We start from the raw sequence: 12,711 nt of genomic DNA, 5'->3' as shown, positions 1-12,711 counted from the left end.
AACATGACCTTTCTAGTCCACTTGAATCACTTTTCACCTGGAGCCTTCAGTCAGGTTTTTATGCCCAAGGAATGGAAGATGGCTACTGTCATTCCCCTGCACAAAGGAGGTCCAACCACTGATCCGGGTAACTGCAGGCCCATAAGTGTTAACAGCCTCATATGTAAGGCCATGGAAAGAATCATCATGGACATGATGAATGAGGACATAGGTAACCTGCAAACGCTGGGCCCATCACAATTCCGCTTTGTTAAAGGAAGGTCATGCCTATTAAATTTAGTGGACTTTTTTGAGAGGGTCACGAAAGCATTGAATGAGGGTAAGACTGAGAACACAGATTACCTTGACTTGGCCAAGGCTTATGTTACAATACCCCACTCAAGCATTATAGACAAGCTTACTAATTTAGGTATAAACCCTTTTATCACCCACTGGATAGCCAGTTGGCTCACTGATAGGACCTAGAAAATCAAAATAGGTGAGGACACCTCCATCAGGAGGCCGGTCAGTAGTAGAGTCCCCCAGGGCTCAGTACTGGGCCCGCTCCTTTTTGGCATCTATTTCTCTAAAATGGAAGCAAATGCTGAGTTTCTGGCTGACTAAGTTCGCAGATGATTCTTCAAGAAGGTCTATCTCTGACTAACAAATGGTGCCAAAGCAATAGTCTTAAGCTCAATGCTACTAAATGCATAATTGTATCCTTTAGAAAATCAACCATCCTGGCTAATTACTGTGTTGATAATACACCCCTAAGAGTCAACCCAGTGGGCGGGGTTCTGAGTATGCCTGTAGACTTCAGCCTTACATTCAACCACCATGTGGCCACAGTGATGAGTAAATCCTTTTATTTTGCACAACTTATAAGTATGGGCATGGCATCTAGGTACGAAGAGGTCATTATCCCACTGTACTCTGCCCTTATCAGACCAATCATAGAATACAGTGCTCCCTTTGGTATGAACCTGACCAGTCATATGCAGCAACTAGGGTGACCTCTGAGGTTCCTTATAAAAAGAATACAAGACATAACAAGCCTGCCTTATGCAGAGTGCCTTAAAGACCTTTCCCTCTATTCAGTCTCCTATTGATTGCCTAGGGGTGATCTATGCCTGGCTTTTAAGGCATCCGCAAACCCCAAATGTATGAATCACCTATATATTTGTAAGTCTGTGACTTAAACAGAACATGCTGGAGAGACAGATATGTGTCCCAAGGACTGCCCCTCCTATGGAACAGGTTTCAATCCATTGGAAGCTGAGTTCATTTATTACTCAGTTTAAGCACAACCTAGACAAGTGGATGGAGGACAGGAAATTTACACCGGGCCTGGCACTCATGTCCCTTATGGACAAAGGTAACTTACAAATGCCTGCCCTCAATGTCCTATTTGGATGTAGGACATCATTATTCTTTTGGAAAAACTTGGCTAGGCTTATAAAGGCCCTTGGATAATTAGCCTAGTAACAGTCTATGAATCTATGAATTTGTGAAAGTCTAATGCATGGCTACATGTGCAAGGCCTTTTTGTTTTCATTTTAATGTCATGTCTTGATTCTTTACTGATTTCAAATTAAATTACATAATTTCAAGGCACATTTTCAAGGACTGATCATTAAAAACTGCAGATCTGATGTTGTCAATTTTAATTTTATCCTTAACTGTTGGGTTCAGATTTGAACCTTGGATCAGACTCAGTTGTTACTAAAGCTCATGGTTCCTCTCAGCACAGATCCAAATGGGTGTTTTCCTGGCTCCTACCACCCTGGATCAGGAGACCCATCCATCTACCACACCACCACTTCATACTTCTTCTATGATCTCTTTGGTTGCTTCAGAGTCCATGGATCGAAGCTTTCTGGATCTGTCTGGCATGGATCCAAAGATAACCTTATCTTCAGATCTGAAGCTAATTCTGAGTGCTGCGGCCCTGACTTTTTTGGATCCAGATGACTCTTAGAGCTGAAGCTTCCTTGTTGAATCTAAGGTGTTAGGAGTTGACCCTGAAGTTTTCAAAGCTGTCTCTGTGCCTTGTTGCTTCAGCACTGGATACCTCAGCTATTTGCTGCTCTGACAGGACAGATGGATCCACCCCCCTTGTATTTTGCCCCTTGGATCCTCTGTCTAGTTTCCAGATGTCTCTGCACTTGGAGCCTTATCACTGTACACCACAGAGGCAGCCAGTTTGAGACCTCCAGACCAACCAGCAGGGTTTCTTAGTCTCTTCTGACACTTCTTCAGAAAACCCCACTGAGGAAGTCCCCAGGAAGACAAAGTGCAAGAGGGGGGAACTTGGACTTTCTGCAAGAGTCATTCACTGAGGATACTGATTTTGATGAGGGTGAAGGGTCCCCACAATCCTTGAGATCCTTAAATAGAGAGGTGGCTGGTCCCCCAGCAACCCTTCACCGGAGGAGTCAGTATTTCTGGAGGCCTTTGGAGCCGGCCTATCTACATCCTGGGTTACTCTGGCTGCTGATAAGCTTATTGGTTTGGTCTCTTGGCGGGAGTGGAAGGAGCCTGACTCAGTTGAGCCAATACCAAAGATGCCAGACAGGATTCTGGCTCAACCTGAAGGAAAGGAATTTTTGGATAAAGGGGTGCCTGTGGATGCCATGGTCATGGCAGCGGCCACCAAGAAGGTACTTGTTGAACAAAGTTCCCCTGTTCATTCTCATAACAGGGAGTATAGGGTAATGGACAGGTTTGGGAAGCGTGGTTATATTTCACTGACTTTTGCTGTTGTATTGCTGAACTATTTGACACATTTTACTAGGTTGCAAAGGGACTTGATCAAAGACCCTTCACAATCTTTTTCAAGGACCATTTCTGCTGAGGCCCAATTGTATGTGGCCTCTCAGTTGACTACCCTCCAAGCCATCTTGAATTCATCCATGAGGCTTATTTCACATCCAGCCAAAGACACCTCAAGGGCAGCGGGTTCAGGTATATCCATTAGGAGGCATACCTGGATGTGCTTATGTGATTTTGTATAGCCCTTCTAGTCCTCATCAGTGCTCTCTTTGACAGCAGTTTTTTGTTTGGCTGAAAGTGAAGGACACTTCATCCAGGTGTGAGAAAGATGGAAAGACCCTCTGTTCCATGGGTGTACATTTTTCAGCCCTTCAAAAATGCTTTTCTAGGAATCAATGAGGTGGTTGGAAGATGTGGTTCAAAAAGTCCTTGAGTCCTTTCCAGGAGACACATAGAGAATGTTCTCCTAGGGGCAGAGGGAGGAAATCTAATGGATGACGACACCCCTGAGGCCCACAAAACCAGGGGTCCAGAGGTCCTTCCTCTCATAGACCCTATTAGCGATCCTGAAAGGAGGCTCGATTATCCCCCTGTGGATGCAATTGGGGGTTGACTATCCCTGCACCAGAGAGCCTGGCTAGACATAACAAAAGATACTTGGGTGCAGAGGATTATTTTCAGAGGTTATATAATTCCCTTTTCCCTTCCACCTCCAACTATATGCAAAACTCCCGATGTGCACCCAGTCAGAGCAAAGCAGCAGCACTAGAAATACAAAAGCTGCTAGAAAAAAGAGTTATCCAAGACATCCCGAGAGACCAGATAGAATCCGAAGCTTACTAAAGATTCTTTTAGTGCCAAAGAAAACAGGGAATTGGAAACCAATTTTGGATCTCAGCAACTTGAACAAGTGAATTCAACGTACAAAGTTTCAGATGGTCACGGTTCAGTCCATTTTACCCTTCTTGGTCAGTGATGACTGACTGTGCATGATAAATCTTCAGGATATGTACTGTCACATACATATGAGCAGACAATCCAGAAGGTACTTACACTTCCAGCGGGGAGTCAGTACCAGTTCAGAGCACTGCCCTTTGGCATTACTACAGTCCCCAGGGTGTTTACTAAATGCTTGGCCGTGGTAGCAGCTCACTTGAGACGGCAGTATTTCAGTGTCTCCATATCTGTATGACTGGCAAATTACTGCCCCAACCAGGCATCTACTAACAAGAGCGAGAGGTAAGCTACTTCAGATTTGTTCTTATCTGGGGATAACCATAAATTATGACGAGTCTCATCTACAACCAACTCAAATTTTGAAATTCATAGGAGCAATTTTTCAGCACATCTGTGACAGCTTATGTTCCTCTCTCTGACAACATCAGATGAAGTTATGTACTCACCATAACGTTCCATCTATGTTGTCCAATTTCATTATTCCTCAACTTACTGCCCATCAACCCTCATCCTTTGTTTCATCAAACTTCTGGAAGAAAGAGACATTGTCTGACGGAGCTCCAGGTATAGTTCTCTCTATACAACCTATACATTTTTATGTATTTTTATATATGCATATAAGTAGATATACTTAGATAAACTCAGCAAACAAGATATGGGTATGTTAGGTGTTGGTGCATTATAGGAAAGGGAGAGGCTTGAGAGCTTTTTGGTAGCCATGAGCTTTAGTAATGGCTGAGTCAGATCTGAGGTTTGGATCCAAACCCAACAGTTGAGGAAGAATGAAAATGGACAAGACAGATGGAACGTTATGGTGAATACATAATTTCTTTTTATATCATTATATTTGAGTGATGTGAAGTGTTTGCTTGATTCTTTTTAAGAAATTAAAACACGGCTACATTTTTAAGTTAGCAAATTATTGTCTGTGTACTATGATGTGTGGCAGTGCATAGGTTTCAGTTTTGTCATTTTTTACCTAAGTAGATGTATTCATTACCATTTTTTTTTCCAGGAAGTTGCATACTTTAATAGGCCATCGTGGAGAAATCAGTAGCACTCAGTTTAACTGGGACTGCTCACTTATAGCAACAGGATCTATGGACAAAACTTGCATGGTAAATTTAAATTGTTACTTCTGTAGTTTGAAAGAAAAGATAAATAATTGTCAAATGGACCTGTCTTCTGTAAAGTACACTTCACTCATTAACACTGCCACAGCTAATGAGATGTGCTAAATGCTGCAGCTCTAACAGATGTCTTGGCTGCACTGAGCAAGTGTAAACTTAAATACATTCAAACCAGTAAGCTTTGCTTTTGCATCTCAATTAAAATTGCTTTAAACACATTTCCACAGTTTGGTCTTACTGCTGAATGGTTTGTTCTCACTACTAAAATAGTTGCTGTAGTGGAAAACATGGATTCATGCATGAAATGAGCTTTGATGCTTGTGTATACTTTTTCAAGGGAAGCTGTGTCAGTGGTAATTTTATGGAGAATTGTATGGTTTAGAACAGATTTTAGAGCAAAGATATCAGAGCTAGACTGTTGAATGCTCCACTGCATGTCCGGCCTTAGGCATAGGTGAACTAGGCGACCGCCGGTCTCGTAAAGGGCGCACTTTTATGTATTTATTTAAATTAATTTACTTTTGTTATTTTGCTTTCTTCTCGGCGCCCTGTCTGAGTGAAGGGCGCCAAAACAATAGGGAGAGGGAGAAGGGTGACTGCTCTCACACTTTTATAGCTTCAGATTGGCTGGAAGGCTTCAACAGGTTTTAAAAAAAAAAAAAAACTTCTGCTGTCTCGCACAAAACTTAAGTTAGCAGTTCAGTTAACAGAGGGGTTAAGGTCATGTGTACATGTACGGTTTAAAAAGAAAGTAAGTGTATGCTTGTGTTTGTAATTTAAACTGTTCACTTCTGTATGCAAGAGAGTGCATGTGTGTGTGTGTATATGCATGTATGTGTGTGGAATTTAAATTACTCGTTCTGTTTGTATGAGAGAGATAAAGTGTGTGTTACTGTGTGTGATAGTATGTATGTATGTACGCGGCACATTTTTGATAAATAACAGAGCGGCTTAAAATGTAAACAGCCCTGGGCACTGATGATATTATTGCAGTATTTTTGAAACCTCTCTCCTTCTGTAGCTCTCTCTGTTCTGATCGCTGTACAAACCATCAGTATACCCAGAGATAATAGCTTTGATTTCACCATGTCCCGGGATGCACAGAAATCTTACTTCCAAAGTGTGCCTTGGTCTCCAGGAAACTGGGAGCCCGATCGTTGGTGTCCTTTTGCCGCGGCAAAAATTAGGAAGAGAGTTGGATTTCCATGACAATGGCTTTGAAAGCATCTAGTTGCCATGGGAACATCTGCTGCCCCACATACGGTTTCTGCCTGAAACCTGCAGTGCAGAAAACCCGATTATCAGGTTGCACAGATTTCAGGAGCTTAGTGTACTTTTTGTTAAAGTTTCAGTTGATCCACAAATGTGCAACGACAGATTTGCAAAGCTCTGTATTAAATACAGAACCCACACGCTAGAAAAAAGAAGACAGTTTGGGGGAGTGTTTTAAAAAGTTTTACTTTATTAATTTGTAATTTTATTCAAGAAACTGATTCTTTAATGCATTGTGTTAAAGTACAATGCGTCTACCTTCCGATAGCGTGTGCAGCAACAAGGAACAGCCAGATGTCAAGCTGGAAACAGTAATACAGGTTTGCCAAAAGAAATGCTCATTTTAAAGAGAAAGTTACTTAGTTGTTAACGTTGTCTATTTAGGTTGCAGAGTTATTATGTTTTTGAGCAATGTAGTATTCTTTTTATTGCAAAATGACATGTCATGAATGGTTTAGCTAAATGACTGTGTGATTGATGCTGAATGAGACTTTACATTCCATCCATGTTTGTGCCCTTTAAAATAGCATGATAAGCATGAATGTTTACCTCAAGAAAGGATGATTTGTGTGGATGTTTGCTGTTAGCATCACGTCTCTCAAGTGTACTTCATTATGAAGAACATTTTTCATTACAAATCTTAAAAATGGTGTGTTCTTCCCAGTTTCATTTTGAATGGTCTGTCTGTCAAGCATTCAGTTTTAAGAATTTTTGAACCCATATTTTTTGTAAATAATACATAATCTTATTAATTCATTAAAAAATCTTTTAGAAGTCTAAAGTACCACATTTAACCATCATGTGAGATTCCCAGTTGAAGTTGTTAGTAAACTGTTTTTAGGTGTTCCACATTTTTCCAATTTGTTCTACATTATGTTCCTATGTTATATCATGTCCTGTGCCATTAGTATTCTGATGGACAACTTAATTGACTTCTTAAATGCAATTGTATAATATCTATCGTGATTTTTTTTTTACCTGCATTGCTGGTCAAAAACTGTACATAGTGAGGTAGAGCACGCTGTTGCTTGTTTAACTGTTACGCCCATATATTTTGGCTTAGTCCCCACGTGCAACAGTTATTGATAGTTTTTTTGCAAGAATTTAAAATAATTTCATAGTTTTAATTTGTCTGCCTGTTATGATGTTTTTGGATTATTTAAACGCGTAAGTGATGCCACGGATAATTGTGGTTGGTGGGTCTGTATCCTGAATTATTTTTGTGTTGATTATTTAACGTTTCACAAGAAGGTAGAAACCAATAACAATTTCCAGTCAAGTTTGATAGTGGGCAAGATAAACAGGAGAAGTCTGATACTTTATAAAATGTGTATTGAAATAAGACTTGACTTTTTGTATTGATGGTGAAATTAAAAGGCTGTGTAGATAAAACGGCAGTAGTTGAACTTGCTGAACTATTGTTAAGAAGGAACTGCACGGATTCTGGTGTTAGGTATTCCTTCTACTACTAACACAAACATGGTAACTGAATTAACATGAAGGACAGCTGAAATAGAAAGAATACACTCCCTAAAACTTTTGATAATACTGTAGTTGGGCAGTTGGAGACTGCACATTGGTCATGTAGCATAAACATTTTGTTTGAAGTTAGTGCATTGATGCATCATCTGGGCATTTTTGACTAGTAGAATATCATGTCTCCAGCTTCTGACACAAAACTGAAATCATTGCATGTTGAGCATGTTTAAAGTGAATGTTTTATTGATGGTTTGAATGCAGATGCTGTCACCCAATATATATATATAGTGTGTGTGTGTGTGTGTGTGTGTGTGTGTGTGTGTGTGTGTGTGTGTGTGTGTGTGTAAATGAGTGGCAATATAAGTTGCCTTAAAAATGTTAAAGGTGTTTTTTTATGAATGGGTTGCAATGGGTCGTAAAACTCTGAGATAGCTAATTAGTATTGTGCTATTTAATTGTTTGTTGATTTATGTTACCGGGTAGATGCATTTGCCATATCAGTAGTAATTACTACAGTGGTGGTAGTCAGACCAGTAGGAGATACTCTGTATGTTTCAAGAAGGAAAAACCTATTCTTCTAAATAAGTTAGGTGATTATTACTAATTTGCTGCATATATGAATATTTCAATGTAGTATGTTAAGTGCTCGTTCTGTTTGTATGACAGATAAAGTGTGTGTTACTGAGTGAGATAGTATGTGTGTATATGAGAGAGAAAGTGCATGTGTATGTTTTGTTCAACTAACAGTTACATACTTCCTTCTTCACCATGTCCTTCTATCTCCGAAATGTTACATGAAAGTCCTGAAGACTGTGTACAGGCCTTGGTGCTTTACAAGAATAAGTGTTGTTAACACAAGGGCACACACTTTCTACAGCTATTCCATCATACCTCTTAGAGCAAAAAATCTGGACAAAGCCTAAAATGATGGGGGGGGGGGGATAGGGACATATTTTAAATATTGCTCTTATAAACTTAGAAAGTTATTACAATAATAAGTTTTGCATTAGCATGAATTTTCTACAGGATGTGGAGTCTTAAATGTTTGTCATTATTTAATAACTTCAATCCTCAGCTATTTGCCAGAAAAGTACAGATTTTAGGAGGAACACATCAAAAATAAGGCAAAAATCTGGACATTCTGTGAAAATCTGTACAGTTGAGAGGTATATATTCCATTTTCCGTATGTAATTATCACCTTTGCTTCAGACTGCCATAAGCAGTTTATCAGAGCTGACCTTTTTTTTTTTTTTTTTGTTCTTCGGTTTAAGCAAGGAGGTTGAACCAGCTATGCCTCTGATATCTATAAATACGAATTTATCCAGATATAGATAGGATATACAGATAGATAAATATACACAGAGAGAAATATGAGTATATAGACATATTTAAAATATTTTCTTTTCTTTTTGGCCTTGCACTGATTCTTGAGGATTGCTGTCACTAAATGATGGGAGACACTGGAGTCATAGTTTATATTCTTCAAAATGTGCATGCTAATGCAAAATCTGTGTAAGCAACTAGATATATAGAAGTTAAAATGCGTCCCTGAGTCTGGATCTTTTTGCTCTTCTCCCATAGTACTTTTGGCTTTGTTCCTTATTCATGTGGTAAAAGATTGAGAACTGTGTTTTTATATTCTGAAAATGTTGCAGTGGATCTAAAGACACTGATGATCCATAGTAAAATGGGCTCTGATAATCAACCAACTCCAGTGGATACTCAACCTGCCATGAGAGTAAACTTATGTACTATTTGAAGCTTGTAAAAAAAAAAAAAAAAGTATACCTCTTTTTGACACTAAGTCTGTGGGCTACTCTTGAAATCTTTCTTGAGCTATTCTCTCCTTTCCCATTTCTAAATGCAGTGCTTTAAAAAATGATCTTTCCCCATTGTGGCTTTTTTGTGTTCTTTGTGAAATGCAAGTTAACACAAATCCTGTAATTTTAGCAACTTTAAAGTGCAATATTTAAAATCTATCCCTATTTTTTTGGCCACTGCATCTACATTATGTTAGGCTTTATACAGATTTATTGCACTAAGAAGTTGAGAGGTATGAATAACTCTCAACTGTACAGATTTGTGCCTCATATTTTTGGCCTAGCCCTCATAAAATTTGTAGTTTTCTGGCAAATCACTGAAGATTTAAATAACTAAATGTCATACATTTGAATTTTAACCTTCATTTCCTTCAGAAAATGTATGCCAAGACAAATGCTGTTATTCTAGCAACTTTCTAAGCCTCTAAGAGCAATATTTATAATCTGTCCCTGTTTGGGGGCCTTTGCCTCCTCCCATTATATTAGGCTTTGTTCAGATTTCTTTTGCTAAGAGTTTGAGAGGTAATGGAGGTATGGCATGTAATAACCTAGTTGCCGATTATTTGGTGCATTTTACTGGGATAGGGGTTCTGCATTTCTTAGTGTGCCCTCCTTTGTATAAGATGTCTAGTAACTATGAACTTGTGTGTCAGGCTCTCAGTCACTCCCTATTGCAATATTACCAATGTATCTTTTTCTTTAATGTAACATAGGCAATTAATTCTTTAAGGGCAGCAAGCACTGAATTTGGAGATGAGACACTGAAATGTAAAGTTGTTAGGCAGTAACAGCCTTTTATTAGTTACAAATTTCTAATGTAAAATTATTCGGATGAATTTTACTTCTGCAGAGATTGTGCTTATTGACTGATACTCGTGGATTGTAATGACAGAAGTTTGAGTGGCCTTTTATGATTAAAATGTTCTGAAATGGGCAGTTTGTCATTACTGGGTCATACATTTTGTTCCATTGCTTACTGGAAAAATGTTCAAAACTACAACTTTAAAACACACACTAACAGGTGGTGCTTTATCATACAAGGAATATAGTTTAATTTATTCAGGAAGGTGAATCAAAGAACACATGCAAATATGCATGGCCATAAGAATGTGTTCAAGGAGCCTGTAGTTTGAAAAGAGCCTACAGGTAAACTTAATTCTCCACTGGCCAGATGCATTTTATTTGCACGTGGGTTTTAATGCTGTTTCAACGAATGTGAGTTTCAAGGGCAGAGAAGTTTTACTGCTCATGCTAAATCTGTTTTCATTGTGAGACTGTATTGTTTGTTTAGCAAATGGCTATCTGTGTTTATGCTATATTATTTTAATATTTGTAATCATTGTAGAAGTAAATAAGAAAACAGTATACACACTGACAGGTTTGAACAGTGTTTATGGTAACTGAGGAGAAATAGCCAAGTAATGTGACACTGGAGTGGCTGAGGAGGGGGCTGCTTCTGGGGGGTAGGGGATTGCTGCAGAAGGGGCTGCTCTGGGGGGAGGGGTGGTCTTTTACCCTGCTTAGGGCCCTATTTGCCCATTTTCCAGCTCTGGTATTTACAGTAGGAAACGCGTACACAAAGGTAGTTGTATTTTAACTACATTACAAAGTATCTTTTTCTTCTTGTGCATTTAAATGATTTAAGGAAATGACTGGAGTGACTTTCTTGGGGAGTGACCTACCTGTGGGTGTGGCTCAAATATGGGTGTTTCATGAGTATGTTGTGGGTGGGGCTTAAGGGGCGCCGGAGCACTACTTCGCCTAGGGCGCCATTTCAGCTAAGGCCGGCCCTGCTCCACTGACACAAGATTTCTTATCTGTTCACCAAGCTTATGATATCATTGCAGACTTAGAAAAGAAAAGGAAAACAAACACTTATTTTAAAGAAATGTATATGCCACTTATTCCACATTTCTTAAAGTGTCATACTACAAATGAAAACAAAATAATAGTTCAGTGAGGAAAAATTCAGTCATTTCCTGCTTTGCATTAAGTGCACACAAATATGTCTTACAAACAAAACACCAGGATTATTCAGTATAATTTGTTCAGAAACCACAACTACAGCTTCTTCCACAGACACATTCAACACATTCACATCAAGATGTATATGTGTGTGTGTGTGTGTGTGTGTGTGTGTGTGTGTGTGTGTGTGTGTGTGTGTGTGTGTGTGTGTATATATATATATATATATATATATATATATATAGTGTGTAGGTGTATATACAAATATTTCTTTCCTAACTTCCTCAGTTTAATCCCTATAGTTGTACAATATTTTATAAGCCTTTTTAATTATCCTTTTTAACAGCAGCTTCTGTTCTAGATTCAGTTAAATACTCCACCAGCGCTGTTCTTTCACTTAAGATTAACTTATGATTCCCTTATCCATTTCTCTTTGCCTACTCTGTCAATCCCTGACAGGGAAGGTGGTCTCTAGCCTGCAATCTGAATGTAGTTCTTGGTCTCTTCCCCTTCTATTACCTTTCCTCTCTACTTTATTGCTCTCAATACTTTAGTTTCTTTGCCAGTTTTCTGCTGGAAATTTCAGTTTCCTCTCCCCTATTCTCTGTATGGCTAATAGCAGTCATCTGTATCTGCAAAATCTCCTTTCTCCATTCTCGTATTGGCTTAGTTCTTAGAATACTTTCTGATACTTTATGGATATAATATTCTATATGGCTGTTATTCTCTTTAAGGATCTGCATCCAATATCCCATTGTCTCCTTATTTCTTGGATTTCCCCCCTACATCATCATCGTCCCTTTCCACTTTGAATTATAGCTTTCTGCTTATGTTATACATATTTGAACTTGAAATGTGTAGCTCTAAAATATCCTTTCAAATCAGATAATCCTAAACCACCTCGTTCTATTAAAAGGATGACCCTTGCTTTCTTCACCTCCCAGATAATTTCCTTCAGCTCTTTATTAATTATTGTCCACAACTTCTCCTCTGGTTGATTAAAACATACCTAACCTGTATATGAAACTAAAGGGAGAGAAAATATTTTCTCTGCTTGTATCTTGCTATTCATATCCATAATCAAGAGCTTCCAGGTTCTCAGCTTTTGTATTATCTTTTGTTTAGTCTTTATCCTTAGCTGCCATAACAGAATTGTTTTTAATCCATACTCCTAAATACATGTGTGTGTGTGTGTGTGTGTGTGTGTGTGTGTGTGTGTGTGTGTGTGTGTGTGTGTGTGTGTGTGTACACACACACACACAAAATATATATATATATATATATATATATATATATATATATATATATATATATATTGTGTGTATGTGTATATACA

General features: G+C 38.6%; 1 protein-coding gene across 1 annotated transcript in view; it reads left to right on the top strand.

Annotated features, from left to right (window-relative positions):
• DAW1 (dynein assembly factor with WD repeats 1) overlaps positions 1–12,711 on the top strand; it is a 1,156,427-nt gene that overhangs the window by 673,068 nt on the left and 470,648 nt on the right. Inside the window, exon 9 of the mRNA XM_044070429.1 lies at positions 4,724–4,826. Within this exon, the coding sequence (XP_043926364.1) occupies positions 4,724–4,826 (103 nt within the window). The remainder of the gene's footprint in view (positions 1–4,723; positions 4,827–12,711) is intronic.

Source organism: Protopterus annectens, chromosome 4.part1 (assembly GCF_019279795.1).
Source record: "Protopterus annectens isolate FY-2018-M chromosome 4.part1, PAN1.0, whole genome shotgun sequence".
NCBI classification, from domain to species: Eukaryota; Metazoa; Chordata; order Ceratodontiformes; family Protopteridae; genus Protopterus; species Protopterus annectens.
This window is presented reverse-complemented; position numbering and strand designations above follow the sequence as displayed.